This window comes from Phocoena phocoena, chromosome 15 (assembly GCF_963924675.1).
Source record: "Phocoena phocoena chromosome 15, mPhoPho1.1, whole genome shotgun sequence".
NCBI lineage: Eukaryota > Metazoa > Chordata > Mammalia > Artiodactyla > Phocoenidae > Phocoena > Phocoena phocoena.
This window is the reverse complement of record NC_089233.1, coordinates 83,294,271-83,317,188: the sequence shown is the minus strand read 5'-3', so window position 1 is coordinate 83,317,188 and position 22,918 is coordinate 83,294,271. Positions and strand designations below refer to the sequence as shown.

The window sequence follows — 22,918 nt, the reverse complement described above, 5'->3', positions numbered from 1 at the left end:
ATAGAGAAAAATGAAGAGGCATTTTTGCCTTTACTCATAAATTTTTGGTACCAAATTTCTTAAAAACCAGATGGTTTAAAAAAAATTTTTCCAAAAATTATTTTAACATGCTGCTCAGACATGACTGCTAAAAAAATAGCATATACAGATACAATATATCGAACAGCGGGAGGAGGCCTGTAAACCTTCAACTCGTTTTCTCTTTCTAAAAAAAAAATATATATATTATAACTGAAGAGGGAACTCATCTCTAATCTGCAGCAGGATCCAAGGTCCTTCAAGTGTTGACAGTGAAGGAAAACCAGAAGCCCCTTCCCCTCGCGTGAGCACGACTGTGCGGCCGAGTCCATGGAAACGCTCGCGGCCCCGACGGGCCCGGGGCCGCGCCTCCGCAGGAACCCACGGGCGCCGGGCGCGCGCACCCGGGTCCACGCGGGCCTCACACACCGACCCCACGCTGCTCAGTGCGACTTCACGCCGACGAGGACAACAATGAGGACAATGATGATGACAAATAATATTAAAATCACAAGCATCTTCCGATTCTTCTTTTGATACTGCTCTGCCTACAGAGAGAGGAGGGAAAAAAGGCCGTCATTTTCCCCAAAATCCCAAATCGCGTCTCGCTCACTTCCAGTCCTAGGCCTCTGGCCGCACCCACACACCCGACACCTCTGCCACCGGCTCCATCACCACGATCCCTGCCATCAGCTCCCGCGGGTTCAATCCACGCGAGTCCCATGACCCCGGAGCTCCCTATTTACCCGGCTTCGCTAACGCCCGCGCTGGGGACCCGCCATCACACGGAGGCCGCCGGAGAGGCAGAAGGCTCTGCTTTCAGATCCCTGTGGGCCGCTTCTCCTTACTTCTCCTTCCACTGACCGCAAGGACCCACTCTTTCAACAGAAGCCTCTCGCTTCCGGACACAGTTCTCTGGATGAACGCACAGCTCCTTCACTAAGAAATCGAACACCTGGCTAAAGTTACCCCAGCCAGCAGGGATGGAACCGAGGGTCCCAAAGAAGCTTGTTTTCTACCTCCTCTGAATTTGGGAACAAGAAGAAATTCAACCTTTGAAGTAGAAACAGGAAAGCTGGCCCTGTGGTGTCAAGCGTGGAAACAACCCACCGAGTCCAGTGCTGTGCGTCTGGTGACACACACGCCCGTGGTGCAGAATGTGACCCACAGAAAGGAGAGGGGAGAAGAGAGTCGTGAGGGTGTCCCCGTCCACGTCGGGGAGAGCACGTCCTGCCCTTCCGTGGACAGCGCTGCTTCACAGTGAAGGGGAAAGCGAGGAGACGGCCTGAGGGCCGTACCTGCTCAGAACGTGCAACCTCTCCTGCCCTACTTCCCCGTCCCCACCAACCTTCTGACCAGGACGTCTGTTTCCTAAGCGAGCCTGCCCGCCCACCAGGAGCCACGCAGCCACAGGAGGAAACCTCAGCGCAGACAGGTTCACCCGTCTGGAGAGCCCGGCCCGTGTGAAGCAGCTCCCAAGGCTCCATCAGCCTCAGATGAGCTGACCGCCAAGGCAACGGCCAGCCGTGCCTGGAGAAAGAGGACGGCGCGTGCTTAGTTTTCTAGCGAGTAACCTGCAACACCACGGAAGCTGACACCAAATGATACACTTCGAAACCTCTCAAAACGGTTTATAAAGTAGAACCCTCAACAAAATTTTTAGCTCCCACTAGATTTGTACACTCGGGCGGAGAAAGCTTTTGCCCTTTATCTGTGTTATATCAAAAAAACAAGTTTCGCTAGTTTTTATTTAAGAAACTTCAAAACCGATGCATAATTCGACAGCATATGAAAGGCCAGGCATTACAGAGTGACAAACTAAAGTTAGTTTTCACTCTTTTAATACACAAAGCTTGGCAACCGAATGAACCCGACGCTTAAAAAGCCCTCTGCATGTACAAGGCAAGCCTCTTTTTTCTCAGTATATGCTGGAGCGCCATTCCCCATCCGGCATGTGGTGACAAAAGCACGTGGAAGAGGCAGTGAAGGGCTTCTGGTCAGACCTATGCGAGGCCTTTCTGTAAACCTGACACTACCGTCAGATACGGCCATCTCTGCCACAGGAAGTGGCTGGTTTCAGAAAGGTGACAGAGAAGTACATTAGTGAATGTACTAGGAAAAATGACCATTATATACGGCTAGGAATACTGCTAGGTCTCAAAGACATGAGGAAATGGACACAATTTGTTTTATTTGTGAAGTATCGCATTCCTTTTAAAGAAAACATGCACCCAATTACATGTGAGAGTCACTCAGCAGCGTATGTGTATGCTTCTCGTAACTCACTACGAGATTCTTAAGACGTCTTCCATCTATTTTTAACAAATGTCATGAGAAACATTCCTGAGACAGCCACTTTATTACTAGCCAAGAATCAGAGAGCTAATACTCTCACTTCAACAAACTACTCTTTCCTCAAGGTAGTACACAGATATGCTGCGGTAATTAAAAGGGAAAATCAGATTTTTATCTCCTCCAGAATGAATCCCCACCAGCAATTTATCAGAAAAGTGTCACAACAAAGAGAGGCCTGAGTCAGCAGCGACAAGCAGATAGAATGCTCGACACGTATTTTAACAAATACCCACTCAAATCGATTTCCTAAAACAAGAAGACCTAAACAAGGAATAAAATACTTTCTAAAAGGGAGAAAACCCTAATTCCTTCAGAACTCCCTGTCACGAAAGGGGATTCTCGGCAATTTCAGACCCGCGTGTGAGGTACACCCGGAACCACTGGCTGCAGGAAAGCGGCAACAGTGCACGTGGTCGGCTCTGAATAAAAACGACATGGTGCATTTTTACGGTCCTATCTCGAGCCGACGGCAGACGAGAATGCCGAAGACAGTTACGATGGAAGAGAAGCCTCTCAGGAATCCTTGATATCTCATAATAGTTCTTCAGACTCTCAACCACTGAAAGATATGGCATTACCTTGTGGAGCTGTTTCAAGCCGTCTTCCGTTTTGATACAGGACTGTTCAACATTATAGTCGATTCTATCAAGGACGGTACCCTGAGTAATAAATGACAGTTACAGACGATCAACAACCACAACTGGGAACACGGAACTTCAAAAATAAGAGATGCAAATCACAGACATCATTATCCACAGAATTATCTGTCCTACTTAACTGTGATGGAAAGGTGCACACTGCCAGGCCTGGGATCCATCACCGTGCAACATATGAGGCACTCAGGGGCAGGCGGCTGCACTAGTTGTCATGAAAGTCCAGCTCAGGAGGAAGAGATACTGACAAATTGAGGTTTCTTTTCTGGATTTAGCCACTGCAGGATACGCCATATTCAGACTTACTGGGGCTTTAAAAAATATACGGTTCAGTGGAAATAGGCTCTGAGTGGTGAAGGGCTTGCGTCTGTGCCCGTTTGTTGCTTAAATACTTGGATTCAAGTAAGCAGAGAGGGCCAGTTAAGCCAGGCCTGGTTACGATGAGGCCTGGAAATTGACCATCATGTCTATAAACGTCAGTCACCATGTGGCTCCATGGGTCAGAACAAACACGGTAAGCTCCAAGCCACATGTAAAATTACACATTCGCCTCAGGGAGAATTTTGTTTTTAATTGTTTAATCTCTTGGTTCAAACAGGAAGAAGGGACGCTGGGCTACAAAGAAGGACAGGGCTGTGAATGGAAACGTGCTGTGTTAGGAGACCACAGCGAGAGCAGTTCCGTGGGAGCCTCGGGAGTAATTAATGTAACTAGATCTCCCAGAGCCTCGCCACTCCATTCTGAGGCTGGTTTCAGGGGGATCAGGACCCAAATCCCTGCTGGCAAGATAATAAAATACCCTAATCAGATTGCAACAGGGAACAAACAATTTAATTCTACTCAAGAGCTAGTGGTTCCAGTTGCCATTACACAATAACCTGCCGAAATTAGAAGGGAGACCTTATCTATTGGCAGAGTCACTGCTGAGCATGGGCCCCCGCCGTGGGGTGCTCCCGTAAACACCCTTGGGGTAGAGGCAGACACGAGGAAAACTGTCACTGACATTTGTTTTTTATCTAAAAAGAAGTTTATTCGTGTTTTTATGGGGAACGATAGCAGTATATGTACATAATCCTTACACACACATATACATACATTCGGGGAGTAGGTTCAAATCGTTTTCCTGACGGAAGTGCAGAACCAGAAACGTCTGGAGAAGGACTAGATACTATGGCAGGAAAGCCCGCTGAGGAGGCAGGTAAGTTCACGTACCTGTTCTGCAATCATGGCCCCTAGGTCCCTAAATATCTCGTTTAGGTCGCAAATAGACTGCACGATGCGGCCAACCTCCCGCTCCCGCGCGTCCACCATCAGCGTGCTCTGCCCCACCAGCGCCAACTGGTCATCTGTGAAACCCTAGCAAAACAAAAAGGACGAAACGTGTGCGTTAGCTTTCACTCCCCTCAGGAAAGCTACAGTGTACCATTTTAGATGTAACTGAAAGGAAGTAAATTCTGAAACTATTTCTGTAAAGCACATAAACCACAGATAAGCACTTATTCTTCCCTAACAGGAAAGATCCAAATTCCCCAAACAAGCGGGCTCTAAAGCACTAGCGGCCAAAGCAGGGGACACAGAGAACCCCGCGTTTGCAGCTACCCAAGGGCTAAGTAGCAAAACCACCGGGGAGAAGCCTGCGCACCTCTGGGTTCTTCCCAGGAGTGGGGTGGGCAGACTGCTTTCCGGAAGGTTCTGGAAGGCAGATGACAAGGTCTCCCTGCAGCCTTTGGAAAGGAAGAAACAGTATGGCCCCCATGACCGTTCTTCCGCTGGCTGCAAAAGCCACGTGATGGATGTGCACGTCACGCAGGGCTGATCCATTTGCATCACATGGAAGTTAAAGGTCCACGAAGAGAAGGAAAACAGACCGGAGCGCAAATGCACGGCAGTCAATTCTGCAGCCCCTCACGTACCCGATCATAAAGAGTATTATCGTCTCCATCGTCCATCAGTGGTACTGATGTATCAAAAAAATGCTGGGATCTTTCCTCTCGATTCTTCAGGCCTATCATGGATAGGAATTCACTTTACTTGAATACGTAAACCATCCTGGTTACTGTCCCACCATTAAAAAGGGGAAATCTAGAGTAAAACTCAACAGTCAAAATGGAGACATTCTTAGCAGCTTGAAAAGAACCCTATCTCACCTCCAACAGAGGTGGGGGGGGACAGTAAAGGACTACAAACATGCAACAGTATGGAGTACTTGGGGTTATCTAAGACAAAAATCACACCGTAAATGTGTATAATTCACTGGATGCCAAGTGAATGACAAAATGACACAACCATGTGAGACTCTCTAAGAGAAGCAGAAATATTTAATCTGACTGCTGTTACAGAACATTAAAAAAAAAAATCAATATCTCTCCCTAAAACCATCTCTAGTGGAATTCCAAACGGCCCTAGTCAAATTTTAGAAATACTAAAATTAAAACACAAATATGCCAGTTGTCAGGAGGAGGGAGAACTAGTTTTGGGGGAGCATGTGGGGATACTGTTGATTACAATGGCAATAACGGAAAAACCAGTTTATAGGGTAATTAGAATGAGGGTGTAGCTGAAGCCTGACTTGGCACTATTTAGGAAGGAAGGGAGGCCGAGTAAATCACTGTGCCTGGGGAGAAAGCGTTTGTTTAAACTGCTCCCGGGAAAGGTGTAGACTCTCTCTCAAATACTTGCTGTCGCGCAAATATGAAGCTTTAACACGACTACAGCTGTTTTTTACCTACGTAGCAGCAGCTCCTCCACCCCTAAATCTAGAAAGTTACAAGCTTTTAAAATGTGCCAGACTCATTTTCAAATACTTTAAACTTGACACGGCCTATGTTTCTGTCTTGTTCTTTTTTAGATGAGAACGATTTGACACCCTGTCGCCGTGGTTTCAACCTGGGCATGGTTTCCCATTGGGGGCGGAAGGGAGCTCCTTTCTGTTCCGTAAGGTGGGAATGTGCTCAAAAGCTAACAACGAAAGGCACAGGACAAAATGGAGACTAGTAGCAAAAGAGAAGGGTAAAAACACCAAGCTGTTGCAGGCTCTAACGCCGGAACCCCCGTTACTCAACGAGGCCCTGCACGGGCGGACACTCACGCTTGAGGTAGCCCGACTGCGCGCGCCGGAAGCGGGCGGACAGCTCCTGCAGAGTCTGCGCCAGGGAGCCCACCACGTTGCGAAGCAGCCGTTCTTCCTGCTCCGAGCAGGCCCTACGGGCCTGGCTGGGCAGTGCCTGCACCGCACGCTGGCACCTGTGGAAGAGCTGGGAGAACAGGTGGCGCTCACAGCAGGCCGGCGGGTGGGGGTGGTGGTGGCCCAAGGTGCCCCTCGGCCTCTTCGCTCACCGGCCAGAGTGAGACACACAGCGCTCTGTCCAGACCGGCTGGCTCCGAGAACGGCCAAGAGATCAATGCTGAACCGGACCTGAACAAATGGGGTGTGTGTGTGCGCGTGCGCGTGCGTGCGTGCGTGCGCGCGCACGCTGTGTGCATCACTCCTTACGGCCTTCTTCTCATTTAGTCCCGACAGCCACCCTAAGAGGCAGGTATTATTATTATCACTCCCATTTTACAGACGAGAACACTGGAGTCCGAGGGATTAAATGAGAGTCGTGCCATTGTTACATCGCTAAAAGCCAGGATCCAAACACTCCAACACCCCAGGGCTTTTCCCACCCACCACGCCGCTTCTCTGTGAATCCGCGACACAGAAGATTCGAACAAATGGAAAGTGTAAGTGCTAGTTTACACACTAGTCACACTATTTTAAAATTACTCAAATGTAACATTTTACAAGAAACATTTCTAGGATGCTGAGTTTCTCTAGGATACTAATAGACTCAGTCTGGGGCAGTAGCTCTCCATCCTTTCAGTTACAACCACCATTTTTTTTTAACATGAAAAAATTTTGCACACTAGTATACAATAGAACTTACACATCTTAAGACCAAATGATTGAACTCAATAATGTTCTGAATTTAATTTTCAGATCAACCCACAGTGGTATCTACGAACAAATGGAAAACAGTCCCCACTCCTCCAAGGCATGGAGCAGATGCTGCCACCTGGAGCAGCTCAGGGCCTCCTGGAGTCCCTCGGTGAACCTCCGGTTGGGAAGTGGAACTCTGGGACTAACCTGCGATCTGGTTTAGAGCCGGACCGCGTTCCGGATTTTGAGAGGGGGAGAAGGCTGGGAAGCGCGGGCTCCCACCCGGGCCCTTCCGCCCTCACCTGCGTGATCTCTTGGGTGGTTATTTCGATGGCATGTTCCTGCTCGAGGCTGTCATCCAGGGTGGGTCTGTTTAAGTGCTGGTCATGAAGGCAGGCCAACTCCTTCATCTTCTGTTTAATCCGGCCAACATCGTACTGTATCTAAACACATGAAATCACAGAACGTCACTGCCGCCCGCCAGGTATCTGTCTGCCTCTGAGACAACTGGCTACACTCACAGTACGGAGCTCAGTCTTCAGCCAACTTGTAGCTGCCTGAGCAACTTTTAATTCAAACGACCAGACATTCAAATAGCACTCCTGGTTACACAGTTCTTCAGCTTATTTCTATAATTCAGGTAGTTAGTACTAAAACCAAAATCACAAGCGTGCACACACACACACACACACACACCCCTTGCCTGTGGTATGTGAACAGAATAATCCTAAATCTAGCGTACTTCCAGGGACACTCGTTGGAGTCTTTATGGCAGGTATCTTAAGATACGTTAATGTCCTAATTACCTCAATAAATAAGAGAGTGTGGAACTAACATTCAACTTACTTCATCCACTCCATCCACCCATTTAGGAGGTAACCGCTTTGTCACGCCAACTGCTGCTTCTGGGTCTAAGCTAATGCCCGACACCAGAGCCATGCGATCATCAGCAAGCTACAGGGAAATAAAGGGACATTAAAAGAATTATTCAAATTCAATTTAGATAAGCACAGTCTTACTCCCTCTTACTGCTGCTCCCCAAGAAGATTCAGAAACGGAGGAATAAGTGCACTTCCCTGTGTTACAAACTTGCTTCTGATACTGCTAGGGTATGGAATGGTTTTCCTGTCTCTTCATGTACCACTTCTTAATTTCCTTGGGCATACTTGTGAACACGCATTTGACTTGCTCTGGCTATGGAAATGTAATGAAAAAGTCAACAAAAGATCCTTACAAGAAAAACCTTAGTACTATCCTATGATGGGATGGCATGAACCGCAGCAATTAATTCGATCAGACAGACGCAAGTTAAAAAAAAATTCGAGGCTGTAAATGGAACTAACACAAAAAGGTCACGGTTTACTTACATACACTTAGCTTATTTTGTAAATAGGGCTGATCTAGTTATCTTAGTCACAAGATCATTAACCATGTGTTAAACTGTGTGAAAGAATTGCCTAAAACAGTCAGCAAATTATCCACCATTTGGCAAAAGCAATCCTTAAAATTTCAAGGCACTCTTACACTGTCCTTTCCTTTCTTTGGTTAAATGTCCACGGGCAACATTTTCACTTATTTTGAAATGATCTCAGTAGTTCTTGTTTACTTTACCTATATAATACACTGCCGGAGGAAGCTTTTAAGAATGGGGGGGAAATCATGGGTTCGGCATGCTGAAGCTGCCCTCTGGCCTGGAGGCAGTGAATGCTGAAAGGGTCCCGAGGTACCCTCTGGAGCCCAGCACTTACAAATGCCAGTTTCAGAAGATGCAAATGATGATCAAAATAGCATGGAAAACAGCACGTGAAAGTCCTTTACAGGTAATACTTTGTAAATTTTCTACATCACACTGCAGAATTGGATGAAGAATTTATATTGCTTTTCTCCCCACCTCTGCATTTATCTAAATTTATTGTTTTTCATTCATTCGGCAAATACCTGTTTGCTTTTCTAACAATAAAGGAACAAGGCAAAATGTTTAACGTCCTCAGACGAAGGGGGAAGATAAATCACATAAGGAAAAGCCTAAATTAAAAGAACTCTTCAAGTAATAAGCCCTAAATCCCGAGCAGAGAGATCGTAGCAAAATCCCTAAAAGCAAATGAGAGTCCTGCGTCTGCCACCCGTCATGCCTGGGGTGGCGCTGCCCCCACTGGCTCAGGGGATCAGCAGCCCCAGAAGTGCTCCCAGAGTGTCTGAGTCGTGATCAGGGCCAGCGCATTCCGCCGCCGCGTGGACCCTGCAGGGCCGGTGTCATTTCAGGTCTTAAACAAATGGTGCGTCATCCCACCTGCACTATCTGGGCTTCTGCGTCTGTGACTTGGTAATTCTCAACCAGAGCCACCTTGTCTGTTTTTAAGAGTTCACTAACAGGAATTTTACATTCTCTTTATTATTTTAATCCTCACAAAAGCTAGGTGAGCTAGGAACTATTATTCCAATCTATAAATGAGGAAATTGAAACTCAGGAAAGTTAACTAGCTTGCCCAAGGTCACAGCGTAGTATGTGACAGATCAAAACCTGGATCGGCTACTCCGGGAGCGCCGTCCACCCGGATTGGCAGGCGCGTGAAATATAACTGTAACTTGCTGAACGCACCAGGACAAGAAGCCCTCAGACTTAAACGGTAACGCCAGACACGGTCCTCGGATCCATTCCCTACCAACTACACCAGGGACTACAGGACAGGCTCTGGCTGAGCACAGAGGCATCCACAGAGCAGCCTCTCTCGAGGACCAGCTGCAGATGCAGCCCCAAGGTGCAGACCTCACTCCACACAGAGCTGTGTATTCCTCAGAAGTCCTGCCCCAAAGTCACCGAGAGCTATGCAACTTTGTGGAGGGCACGATGACCAAAACGGAAGGGACAAATCACACATCAGCACCCAGCGTCTGCCAGCTATACAGCAGGCACGGTAGAGCTGCCCGAGAGCAGGACTTGATCTTAAATCTCCAGCTGTTCATATAAAGCAACACCTACGGGTCAGTTTCTACTACGCCAGTTTATCATCTAACCCGCTACGTTTTACTATGACACCGTATCTCAATAAAGTAATAATAGGAATTTGTTTTATTTAGAGCTTTTAAACTCACGATTTTGAACTGCTCTTACGGTTTACTAATATCCATTAAACTAAAAAGGATACAGAGATGGTATTCACCTAAATTTATCTGCACGATAATTGGTATCAACTTCTCTGAAACAAATAAGAAATTATAAATCACATATGAAAAGTCAGTTGAAGTGGATTCAACTCTTTTTTAAGCAGTACCTGATTTTACACCATAGATGTGTTCCCCCAAAAAACGCATGTAACAGAGTGTGCGAACACACCCTCTTCAAGTGCCCTAAGGAAGCTTGCTCATCGAGAGATCCCCACGTGAGGGGGACAGATGCTAGCCCATCTAGCTGGCCCTAGCTTTCCCACATGCTGTATCAGGATGTTGCCAATAAGACAGAGGAGCTGATTCTTTGAGACTGAGAGCTTTAAACAGGGAGGAATTGGTCCCCTTTATGCTATAACCTGCAGCAACAGCTCATCATGACGAAGAAACGCAGCCTGACTCAGAAGAAATGTGGCATTTATTTTATCAGTATGGATTTGTAATACATTTCACAGTATGTACTATTTTTTTTTTTAAGACTGTTTTGGGAAGGGAAAACCTAATTGAAGATAAGTGTCACTTAAAAATGGGAACAAATATGAACATTAAAAAAATACATCTTAAATGCAAAACGATCACCCTTTCAACTTCAGAAACCTCACTGCCAACCTCAACACGTTTTCTCATTTTTAAGATCCAGAATATATCAGTTTTCAAGTTGCCATCCAAGCCGGTTCAGACCTTAAAAAGCTGCCAGATTTTTCATTCTCTTTACTTGTCCCTACTCCATTCGGTGTCCCCCTCCCAGATAGATGGTGTTGGTCATTAAAGCTTTTCTTAATGAACTTGTGCTTCTGAAGTAAAAAAAAAATCTTTCTTACTTTTTAAATAAGAAAAAAAATTTTTAATAAAATTGTATTTATGAGGATTAAGAATTCTTGTCTCTTTGATTTGTAACCCTTGTCCTCCAAGAACTATAGGGCACGACCACAACCCAGCGTCATCCAGCTCAACTGCATCAAGGCAGGAAAATTGCAACGGATGCTCACAACGGCGCACCCAAAGGCTTCTTGTTCAGCTCATCAAAATTATCTTCTGTTCCTGGTTCATTTTAGACACTGACAACTGTCCCTTTAAAGAGTACCAGACAGTATGCACGAGTGCTTGATCTATGGACGGAACACACACACACACACACACACACACACACACACACACACACAAGCACAGTCTTGTAAATCTTGCTGTCCCAAACATACAGCCTTCCTCCTCTTAGTGAACCCTGCCTTTACGAGAAGGCTGATTTGGTGTACCGTAAGATTAAGGAAACGGCAGGGCCCCTGCAGGGACTAGGAAAGTCAAACACAGCCCCTCCCACCCCCCACCACACACCCATGTAAAAAAACACACCAAGTTCAGCCATAATGCCCTGGTAATAAGAACCAGTACTGACCATTCTGGACTTTTTAAATGTTCTGTGGCAACGAACATTTAAAAAAAGTCCAGAAGGGACGTTGACAATTACAGCCTGGCAGCTCTGGTTTCCACCTGAGACAGTGTGGGAGTGTGTATGATTGCAGTCAGACCACAAGCATAACTCACTGGGCTCGGAAGGCTAATTGAGACAATTAGGCTGAAGAAATCTCAGTTCGTTGAGGGAGTGAATAAGCCTGTTGTAGAAAAGAGAATCAGGGACTGTCAGCCCTACAGTTTTGTTTTTTCTTAATCTGTGATAGTTTTAAAAGTGTTTACTTTTTCTGATTATGAAACAATAAATGTTCAAAATTGACACTTCCTTAAATGTGCAAAAAATATAGAAAATTAAAAAACCTGACAATCACACCACCCAGATACAATGTTACTAGTTTCATTGATTTTCCTTTTTTTCTCAACTCTTATATACGTCCTAAAAAAAAAAAAGTAGGGAGCAACAATTAACCTGCGCTCTGTTGGTAATGGACCCCCACTGACTTGGTCATTTTAGTCCCAACAACAGAAGTCCAGAGGGTACTGCTCCCTGTTCTACAGATACAGACACCGAGGGGCTCACAGACTTTCCTTCTCAATGCTGCCCTCAGCAGGGGGACCAGTGAGCCAGCCTGTGGCCCCCACGTCCCTGCTACTTCACCCTGCCCTTCCCAGGCTATATGGTTTGGGAGCCTGATTTTACATCTTGTAATTTTTTAATAGTTCCTCCTATGAATTTTAAAACCCCACAACTTGGGAGATGACTTTGTCCTAGGCAGGGAGTAGATGACAGCAGAGAGCAGAGGACAGGGCCGTACGCTGGGCAAAAGGGTGAACGGTGGGTGGGTTTTCTCCCTGGGCACACCTTACTTAGTATTCCTGGAGAAGAACACAGCCTGCTATCCCCACGGTGCCGCAGATCTTCGAACTGGTTTGAGTCGGAGAAACGACAAACCAATGTGAACACACTGCAGGAGGCCACCCCGTGACGCAGTCAGGACAGTGTGCTCAGGCCTCACCTACCCAGGGGTGGGCTTCCATCTGACCCACGCCAGGATCGATTCAAAACCCTACCGCAGCCTTGGCAAGGTGAGGCTCTGGACACCGTTCCTAACACAGCCCCAGCTCCTCGGTCAGCGCCCGGCACTTCGTGGTAATAAATACACAATTATAATTAGATGCGTGAGTCAACAACAAATGGAATGAATGAATGAAGTAAATAAAAGACAGGTCATATACAATTCACTTCACTGATACAATGGTTCTGGACAAAGGACAAGAAGGGGAAGTGAGTGGCTCGGGTGGCCGAAGGGCCACGTGGCCCCGGAATGTAAAGGCTTGGAGCTCGGAGGGCCTCTTGGCACGTGAGGTGCGTGTGGCTGGGAAGGGGCTCTCCACTCGGGGTCTCTGCTAGAGATCGTGGCAGAGAGAATTTCTGCGGGGGGAGCCAGTGTCTGGAACTTGCTGCCTGAAGAGGAAGTAGGAGAGACTGGAAATAGGTTCAGACGGTGGAGCCCTCAGGAAAGACGACCCTTGACAGGCCCGGTGGGAGAAGTGTTCAAACTTAAGCTGTTCTGCTGTTTGTTTTTTCCCCACGGCCCACTTCCTTTTTGGGGCCACAAGTCCCACATTTCCAAACCGTTCAGTAAGCGGTAGCATCCATTCTTAGATGGATGGGTTTGGTTTTAAATACTAATTGTTTTTTAATGACTCAAGTAATAGGTACACATGGTTTAAAAATATATATCCAACCTACGGAAAGGGTTTGCAACAGAAAGGCAGTTTCCCTTCCATCCCAGACTTTTCCTGGAAGGTATCCACTGTTAATAGTTTCTTCTGTCTCTTTGCAGAAATCTAAGCACACACAAGCCTGAATGCTAGTTAAAAAAATAAAATAACTTTTTTTTTTTAAGAGTAGGAATCGCGGTGTCCAGTGTTTCACATCAGGCTTCTCCCCCACTTGGCCGTGTGTCTGGGAGCTCATTCCCTGCAGCCCTCAGAGACAGGCTGCACTCTTTTTAACAGGTACAGTACAGGGAATTAGAGTTGCTATATAATTTATTTAACCAGTTCTCCACGAAGGACCTTTAGGTTGTTTCCCATCTGTTGTTATTATCAACTAGTAAGGGATCCCATTGGTTTCGAAGACAGTGGCCCTAACCCCGCCTCACCGTTCACACTCCTAAAATTAAAACAAAAACCAATGACACCCTCCCACCCCCAATTTTAAAAGGACTCTTTTAAAAAGGTCTACCTTTAGGAAAAATATTTTCAACCCCTTCATGGCTGAAAAGATAACAGAAACACAAAACCAACAATCACAGTTCAATCCCCTTTTTCCTCAACGTTGGCTTTTATTCACACGACTAGAATAAAGTGCTGTGAACACATACCCTCTCCATCTTCTGGGAGAATTGCTAATAAGTGATGAAAAGGCCAAAATCGTGCTGCTAGGAAGTGGGGGGGGGGGGCACGTAACGATCAGTCAGTCAGCACAACCGGAGGGCCACTCGCTGGGGGCCAGTGACACCTCAGCAGACATCTCAACAGGTCTGGTGGCCCCGGGTCCTGCTTCCTTAGGGCTTTTGCCAGACATCACGTCCTTCTACACCTCTGAGCAACCTCACTGCACAGTCTCAGGAATCAAGGGAGCTGCATGCATAATCCTAAAAACAGTCTGGCTTATTTTAAGTGCAAGAAATTTTACTGCTTCCAAAGTTGAGACACTTTCCCGACAGTAGTAAATAATGTTCTTAAGCCCTTCCCTAGATCATCAATTCACCTGGCCTGAAAATACATTAAATAAATCCTAAGTATTAAATTGTAAAACACGACAATTAGAAGTAATCAAAACAAATGCTAAAATATGTGTACACTCTTAGCATTTTACATATGACCAAAGATTTCAGAAAAACAGGCATAAATTTATAAACTAACATACAAAAATAGTCAAAACACAATACCTCATCCAGCTCCTGAGAGATATGTTGTTCCCATCAGCCCATCCAGTTAGGGATAGCAAAAAAAAAAGAGGGATGGGGACAGACAGACAGATAAGGGATGGTCAGTTGAGAAAACACTGAGATTTTACGCAACTGTAAAGTTGACTAAAAATAAAGACCCACTAACCAAAGCATTTAAAAAAATCTCCCCCTTCTGATTCTTCCTTTTTAAAAAAAAAAAAAAAAGCTACGTCAATATTTATCTTATTATGTTTTTTATTTTTATTTACCATGATTGTTGTTTTGGTAAATGAGATAGGATACAAACAATAAATAGTTGTAAAAATTAAAATACAATAGAAACAAATAAAACACACTTGCTTTAGTTTCAATAAAATATAATGGTATTGTTTCATAAATATCAAATATCATACACAAGATTCTAAATTTCCCTGAGGAAGATAAAATCAAGAGTGCAAAGCTGAAATGTAATTTTACCATGTCAAATAAATGTAAATTTTAACATGTAAATCAGCCCTGCAAATGCAGCAAAATTAGAAAATGAAAAACCCCCAAAATTGTCTATGGCCGAATTCAGATAATATTTGAGTGACCACATATGTAAGGGCTCTACAGATTAAATCCCGAAGACACGGCTTTCTCCGTGGTAATAAGCAAGCCGAGAAACCACTCTTCCCCGGAGAGAGACACAGGTGGTAAAAGAAAAGAAAAACTCTTCCCATTTGCTTCGCATGCATTATTATTAGTCTAGAAGGCACACAGTTATTTATTAGGCTATTATAAAGGAAAGTAAAACAAAACAAAAGGTAAGGAGAGGGGTTTTTTTTTTTGTTGTTTTGTTTTCTAAAGGAGGAGTAGAAAGGAAGCAGCACAGGCAGGCAGAAGATTAAGTTTCAATTTAAAACCAAAGGTTCTTTTTTCGATCAAAGTGGAACTCTATCTTCTGAACAGACATTTACTAATGACAGATAATCTGAACAACTAGGTCTTTTTTTTTTTTTTTACAGTATTGATCACTGAAATAATTAGTGGTGAATTTCAATAATCAACTGTTGATTTTTTTTTATGCTGAGCAGTCAATTTAGAAAATAAAAAACCATAACTTCTTTCTTTAAAAATTAATAGTGCAAATGAAACTGGTCTATCAGGGCCAAAATATTATTAAACAATGACAGCAATAACAGTGTGACCACAACATTCCTCCATGTAAACATTCAATCAGCTGACATTATAGAAAGCTGGAAGTGCTCTTCATCCCTTCTACGCTTTGCCATGCGAGCAAGAGAGCTGTATTTCTATACACACCCTGCCATAACAGTAGTACTACAAGATATTAATAGAGAAGATAGTGTCATATGGAAATCTGATTTAATTACCTTTTACTTTAAAAGGAAAACCTCTTTAGTTTTTAAAAGCTTAACATTTTCAGCAAGAAAGCATGGAAGTGATTTTGTTAATAAAACAACACACAAAGCAAAACCTCCTAATTCAGTATCTCAGTCTGCACATCTGCCTGTTCTGCAGGGGCTCCTTGGCATCCAATCTTTGGATAAAGCATTACTGCAAACCCTGGTTAAGATCTCTGCTGCATATGAGCCTGGCCTCTTGGATTATCAACCAAGCACACACCCTGATCTTTTGGTTTCTACAATTATTAGTTGACAAGAGGTGAAATCAGAATCATGGGCTAGATACGACTCTTTATTTATTTTTTTTTTTTAACAAATAGGAAAATCAAGCTTCAGAATATATAAATCCATTTCCCCAAAGTCACAGGGCTGAGATGGGGACAGACCCAGGTGTTCAGGCCTCTTTCCACCCCACCTTCCAGTTTCTCTAATTTTATTAACAATTCAGGGAGTTACTAGTGATGGGCAGCTGCTACCATACCACATTGGGAATTAAATTCAGGAGGTCATCTTTTTGAAGAGTATTATCCCCTCCCATTTTGCTACTTAAAAGCAGAAGGCCTTTCAAAACTCCCCCTGCCACCAATTTACCAGAAAATGTTGTCAAGACCTGAATTAAAACATTCAGAATTACCATCAGGAAAAACCAAAATACAGCCAAATGAAAACACGGTACTGCACACCATCACCTTCTAAATCTTTATAACGTCTACATCTAGGTTTTTGACCTGCCAATGGCATACAATCGAGCAAATACTGAAAACTCCAAGTAGCATGTGGAATTTATTGTCTAAAGAACTTTCTACATAAAACTGAAAAATAAGTGGAAACCCATCTGTGTTTACTCAGGAAGTCTGGGAAAGTTGAGCAAAATGAGTTGGAAATACAGGTCTATGCTATAGTGATACTTTATTTCTGTTACTACCAAAGTAAAAGTTCGCTTCACTTTTATCCAACAAAGTACCCTTATTCTCAAGTACGCCTCTCTGCTCAAATGGAATCTTTAGAAGCAGAAAAGCAAATAGGTCTAAAGAGAAATATACAATGATTTCATACTTGGATTCTAAAGACAGAGAACTAACTTTCCAACAGACTCAGCATGGACTAAAACATAGAACTTTCAATATGCAAGTCAAAATGGACTTGCACGGTTGTAAAATGAGATAAAGATGCAGTCCCACCGTACGAAAAAAAAAAGATTTTTTTAATGGGTTCTTCCATTCTCCGGGACCTGCAGCACAAGTCCGGGAGAAGCAACCAGCACACCTGTGGCCCAGCAGGTAATACAGGGCTCAGGGCCAGGTCTGCCTGAGTTCCCATTCCAGTTCCCTGGCTCACTAGGTGGGCAATACTGAGCACGTTCCCTAACTCCTCTAAGCCTTAGTTTCCAGATCTGTATCATGAGAAAACAACACCACCTATTTGACGGAGCTCTGTGAGGATGAAGTAGGGTTACACCTGGAGAGGGCTAAGCCCAGTGCCAGGCACACAGTGAGCTCTCAATAAATCTTGGCTAATATTATAGTCAAGACTGAAGAAGGACCTCAGTTTTCTTAAAACCACAGTTAATCCTCAGTTGTTTTTTTTCCCCAAAGCACACCATGTTTTATTAAAAATAATGTGCTACTTTCAAACTAATCTAAGACCGATTAACTCTAGCTTCCATTTATAGATTGTGCATTATTCTGAAACAGAGAGTACGTTAAGCGGTAAACACTAACAAAGTAGCTCAAATCCCTCTATAAGACCTGCTTCAGGAGATCAAAGGAAATCACCCAAGTCACACATCACCTCCTCGGATCAGAACAGCAACTCAACATCTACTTATCATTCATTCAAGACTTTACACGTTTTTTTGAATGATTATTTAATTCTGTAAATTCATTCTAGCTCCTTAAAGCTAAGCTGCCTGTAACTACCTGAATGAGGTGCTGCCTTAAAACCTGCACTTGGCAGACAGAATGTTAAAGCTTCTCCACGGTATTGGAGCTACTTTTGGGGATTTTAACATCGGGCTGATGAGCAGGGCAATGCTGTTGACTGTGATTTCCTCCTTTTCAAGTTAAAGCTAAGGATGCAAGCCTTGGTCAGGAGAAACAATGTATTAACACAGAATCTAAGAAAGCACTGCTGAATCCACAGGGCCAGGAGAAATCACCTAACTCAAACCCTCCGTTTATAATTAAGGCAAAAGATGTCAGAAGAGATTAAAAGCTTGCAGGAAGACCTGCATTCTGCTTCAGCCACAGAGTGAAACTTAGCCCTAAATTCCCAGGTTTAAACTCCAGGGTTCTTCCCTTTATTTCACGCTGCCCTGAGGCATAACCGTGATGGGGCATCCAGAACTGAGGCCAAAACAGAATGAATGGGAAATGCCAACAGCTGCATTTTTGCTGACAGTCTAAAAATTAAACCCCTGGTCTATTTTTAACAATTAGTTTTACTAATATCAACACAACCGAGAATACAATTAAGTAGAATTTTGTTCAGTTCTGGGTGCTGAACTTTAAAAAGCACACAGAAAAACTAGACTTCATTCATAGGCAAGAAAACTTAACCTCTCTGCCTGAGCCGGGACTGCTGAGCTAGAGAAAGCTCCGGGGCACCAGCAAGCTGCAGGGTTATCTCTCCTGCAGGAGAAGGAAGAGGCTTCCTGTGTCAGAGACCCGGGGGCCAGAAGCAGAGCTAGGATCACAGGATGCAAGACACAGACAGAGATGGGGTTAATAGAGGCAAGGACTTTCTTCGCAGTGAAAGAGGTAGAGGTGACGGCTGCTGGAATTTCCTATCCCCATCACATAATGCGGTCAAGGAAGGCAGGCAGAGGGGTTATCACAGAGGGGATGTTGGGTCAAACGACCTTTAGGTCCCTTCTGGCCCTTGGGACGTTTTGTTTGTTTTGTCACCGCACATCCTCCTTAAATTCCTGCTTAGCTGTGACATATCTGCCTGAATGCGGCACAAACCTGTTTTATATGCGTGTATAGGTACACACAGTAACCCCACCACCACCAACCACCAACTTCTATTTTTTTCCTCCAACTAGGATGCAAAAAAATGCCTGTTTAAATTCTTTGAATGATATGGCTTTAAGTGCCCTTTGTTTTGAGGTGTGTAATACACACACGCACACACAAACACCACTTTACAATCAATTTCCACAGCTTTCACCTAAAATAAGGATGTGCAAATTCAGATTTAAAACTAAAAAAAAAAAAATTATTTCCGATGTGATTTACTTCTAATTGTGAGATAATTTGCACACCCCAAAATCAAGGTCTACAGCTTTTTCTTCTAACTAGGAAGTAGAAATTTCAGTTTATGATTTTTTAATTAAGTTACACTCTAGAATTTAGTTACTTCCTTTTTTAATTACCTGAGTTTTAGATAAATATATACAAATTGCCTTTTAATTGTTTTACTTGTGTTTTTACCATGCCAGGTATTTGTTAAGTTTTTATTTATGATTTTTCAAACACACAGAAAACTATGTAAAATGGCATAGCCTCCCCCCACATATTCATCAGTAAACTTACAATTTGTTATACTCTGCCTTATTTGTTTCCTTTATGGGGGGGGTGTTAAGTATATAAACTAGGTGATGTTTTGACATTTCAGTATGAAACATTTCAGGAGACCTCTCTAATAAAGCTAACAAATTTATTTAATTAACTAATAATTTCTTAATACCACCTAAAACCCAGTCCATATTCAAATTTTATAGCATTAATTTTGTTTGATTTGCTACATGATTTTGAAATTTACAACTCAGAAATGAGGTTTAAAATTTTTTATGAGCTAGATATGCAGTGAAAAAATCAGATCAGTTATTTAATAAAGTTTTAAAAATTGTGTTAGACGTAGTTTTCCCCAAAATGTTTATAACATTTTCCCAACTGCCAGAAAAACTGAAAATATTGTACCCTCTGTGTAGTCATGCTAACATCTTGACATACTTAATTTTGTGTGTCCGTGTGTGTATAAATGGTTTCTGTAGAATCAACTGTAAGCAAGCTGAAAATATAATAATTCACCCCTAAACACTTTGGAAATTTATGACATGCCATGTTTTTTAATGCACACAATTAAAATACATAAACGTGTGACTTCTATTTAATTCTAACTTAGGCAAACCGTCTTTGTTTAACTGCAAAAATCTATATTTTAGATAGTCTTAATTGACTACAAGGATCTTTTAAATGATCTAATTGCCCATAATGATCTGAGAAAGATTTTAAATAGTCAAACCAATATATGTAACATTTTAAATGGTGTAATATGTAAAAAATACTTCTTACTGCTCTGACTTAGGCATGTATTTTTAGTCTGACTTAGAAATCTATTTTCAAGAAAATGTCTGAGTTAGCTAAATATACCTGTACATTTTCTGACATATCTATTTTTCCAAATTGTACAGTTTAGCTATATATTTTAAAGTATTTGACTTAGTTTATATATATATTTAAAATTACCTAACTTTGAAAAGCATTTTAAAAATAGATTTGACTTAGAGATGCACTTTTAAAAAGCTGCCTATCTCAGACACCAGGTTTTTAAACCGTCTGACCAAATGATTAAAAAAAAAAGTCTCATGTTATCCTATGGTTCAGTGTATTCTGAACCTTACATGATTAAAAATTTTAAAGCAAACATTATGCTTTAAAATCAGTTAAAGACTGATACCTTTGAAAACATTAACGGGAGTTTTAGTTCTGTTTTTTTTCTCCCCACGAGGTAGCATAAAATCAAGTCATTTAAGGAACATGCAATTTTTACATCTTATTTAGCAAAACTAAAGTTTCGTGGAGGATTTTTTTTTTTTTTCACTCACTTCTACTCTCTATTTCTTGGCTTATTTCAGAACATTCTTTTCAAAACTAGCGCTGGAATTAGCCCGTTCCCATTTTGCACTTACTTCAGTATAATACGACTTCTTTCAGTTTACAAACGTAAAAAACCTTCAAATTCTTAAGTAAATGAAAAGCTAAACACACTCTGTCCCTCTGTTTTCTATGCTTTTTGACCTAAGTTTACCGTGATTTTATTCCTAAAACTGCTCACACAGTTTACAATATCTTTTCTATATAAGCAAGCTGACCAAATACATTTTCCTCTTGTGATTTACAAAAAGGAAGAACTGTCTTTGTAGACCCTCTGTCGATAATCAAGACAGATGGCCTGATTTTTGTGACGCATTTAGATCAAGTCATAAAGAAAAAATGTAAAGGGAATACAGTCCCTAACAGGTGAAATAAATGTGAGATTCCCCAAACTGTATATGTCAAGTATAACCCCCAAGAACCTGGTCTTGGGGTGACTTTATTCTCTCCTCCTCCAATGCTGCTTCTATTCAAACCCAGCCCGTCTACAGCAAGGACCCCCGACCACCACCACCACCACCAACTAGTTTCGTAGCTTCACTTTTCCATTTAGGCTACCACAGAGCTCATCTTCCTCCTCCTGTTTAGATCATACACACACACCCCCTTATTCAACAGAGCAGGAAACTGAGGCTCAGGAAGAGAAAGGAGCCCCTTAAACAAACAGAAAAGCAACAGCAATCTTTCCAGACCCTCCCAGTAAAAGATTCTACTGCTGGGCTAAAGAAAGTTTCAGGTTAATTAAATCAAAAACCGTGGGCTATTTGGGGGGGTTGATTTTCACATACACACCATGTTCTTTTTAAAAAGTTCGAATGGAGGGAAAAGCTTAATTTCCTGTCTGGGAAATGGAAAACGAAGAAGCTAGCACCTTTCAGCCTCACAAACGAGAGCCCCCAGGAAAAACAGCGAAGCAATTATTCACAGGGAACACGAAACACAGAGGGCTGCGAGGCCATTAAAAGAAAACGGACGAAAAAAAAAACCAAAACAACTCCTTCCTCTTTGGGGGAAGGGCATCGTGCATTTGCAAGGATTTGGGTCTGCGAGCCTGCAACCCGACCAGCAGAACCGAAGTGAGGCTCAGTCTGCGGGGGCGGAGTGGGGGAGGGGAGCTTAAAACAAAACGGAACGAAAAGGCTTCAGAAAGGCCCAAAGCTTCCAAACCTTAGTGCTAAAACATATGTAAATTGGAGGCTGCGGGTCGCGCAGGGACGGCCGGCGGGGAGGCGGGGTGGGGGGGGGGACTGGGAGGGATGCGGAAGTGAGGAGAGAGTGCAAGGCAGAGGTGGAGCAGGGGCCTAGCACTGGTTCTTCCCCAGCCAGGGTGATCGATGCTCTCGGACCCCAGCCAAGAGACCTTGCATTTCCGTATTAGTCTTATCTTCTTTTTTAAACAGAGAGACAGACAGAGACAGACAGACAGGCAGAGCCGCAGTGCACACGGTGCGTGTGTCGGAGAGGCCGCCGGGAGACTCACCGCAGCGATACTACGTGAATGCAGAGGGCTGCAGGTGGTGTGACTACTCACTTGCTCGGCTAACAGCTGCCGGTTTTGGATGGAATTATTCCGCAACAACAAGAAAGCGTCCGTTAAACGCCTGGTGGCCATGTCTCACCCTTTGTGACCCCCGCTCAGGGGCCCCCCGCCCACTTCGATTCCAGATTTATTCACTTTCTTTCTCTTGGCCTGGCCTAGTCTAGCCCACCCTTCACAGGAGCTTCTCTTGACAAGGCCTCAGGCCTTCAGCTGAGCAGCCGCTGCTTTGCGCTTCGTCTCAGCACAAAGACCCCTCCCCAAATAACCACCTAGGCTTTCCGATTGTCTGACTCCCCCTACCCAAGACCTGCCTTCGATCTCTAAGCACTTAAATCCCCCCAATCCTTGCGTTGCTAGCCAACTTCCCAGAGACCCCTCCCCAATCCAACCTTGGATCTACAAGCGTCTAACTCGCCAATCCGGCTCTGGACTGGGAGGCCCTGAAGCCCCCTACCACATTAGTCTCTGACACCCCCTAGGGCCTTAGCCGGCTCTGCCTAACTTGGCACACAGGCGTCTGGGCCGGGCCCTCAGGCCTGTCTCCAGCTCAGTTTCCCCACCAGAGGCCTGGGAGGCCTGCTTGAGGTCCCCTTTGGACAACCCGAGCCA

The 22,918-nt window shown here is 43.8% G+C and overlaps 1 protein-coding gene across 4 annotated transcripts; it reads right to left on the bottom strand.

Annotated features, from left to right (window-relative positions):
- Window positions 1–461: 461 nt before the first annotated feature.
- Window positions 462–22,381, bottom strand: STX16 (syntaxin 16). 4 transcript variants are annotated; one of them, XM_065892173.1, is made up of 9 exons: window positions 22,250–22,381; window positions 14,481–14,492; window positions 7,792–7,899; window positions 7,248–7,388; window positions 6,115–6,280; window positions 4,940–5,031; window positions 4,239–4,382; window positions 2,952–3,032; window positions 462–566 (listed from the first exon to the last, which is right to left on the bottom strand). In XM_065892173.1, the coding sequence occupies exons 1-9, from the start codon at window positions 22,379–22,381 to the stop codon at window positions 462–464; spliced, it is 981 nt and encodes a 326-aa protein (XP_065748245.1). The 4 variants fall into 4 exon arrangements, with proteins under 4 accessions (XP_065748245.1, XP_065748247.1, XP_065748246.1 ...); XM_065892175.1 differs by having other exon boundaries at window positions 22,301–22,381; XM_065892174.1 differs by lacking the exon at window positions 14,481–14,492.
- Window positions 22,382–22,918: the final 537 nt, after the last annotated feature.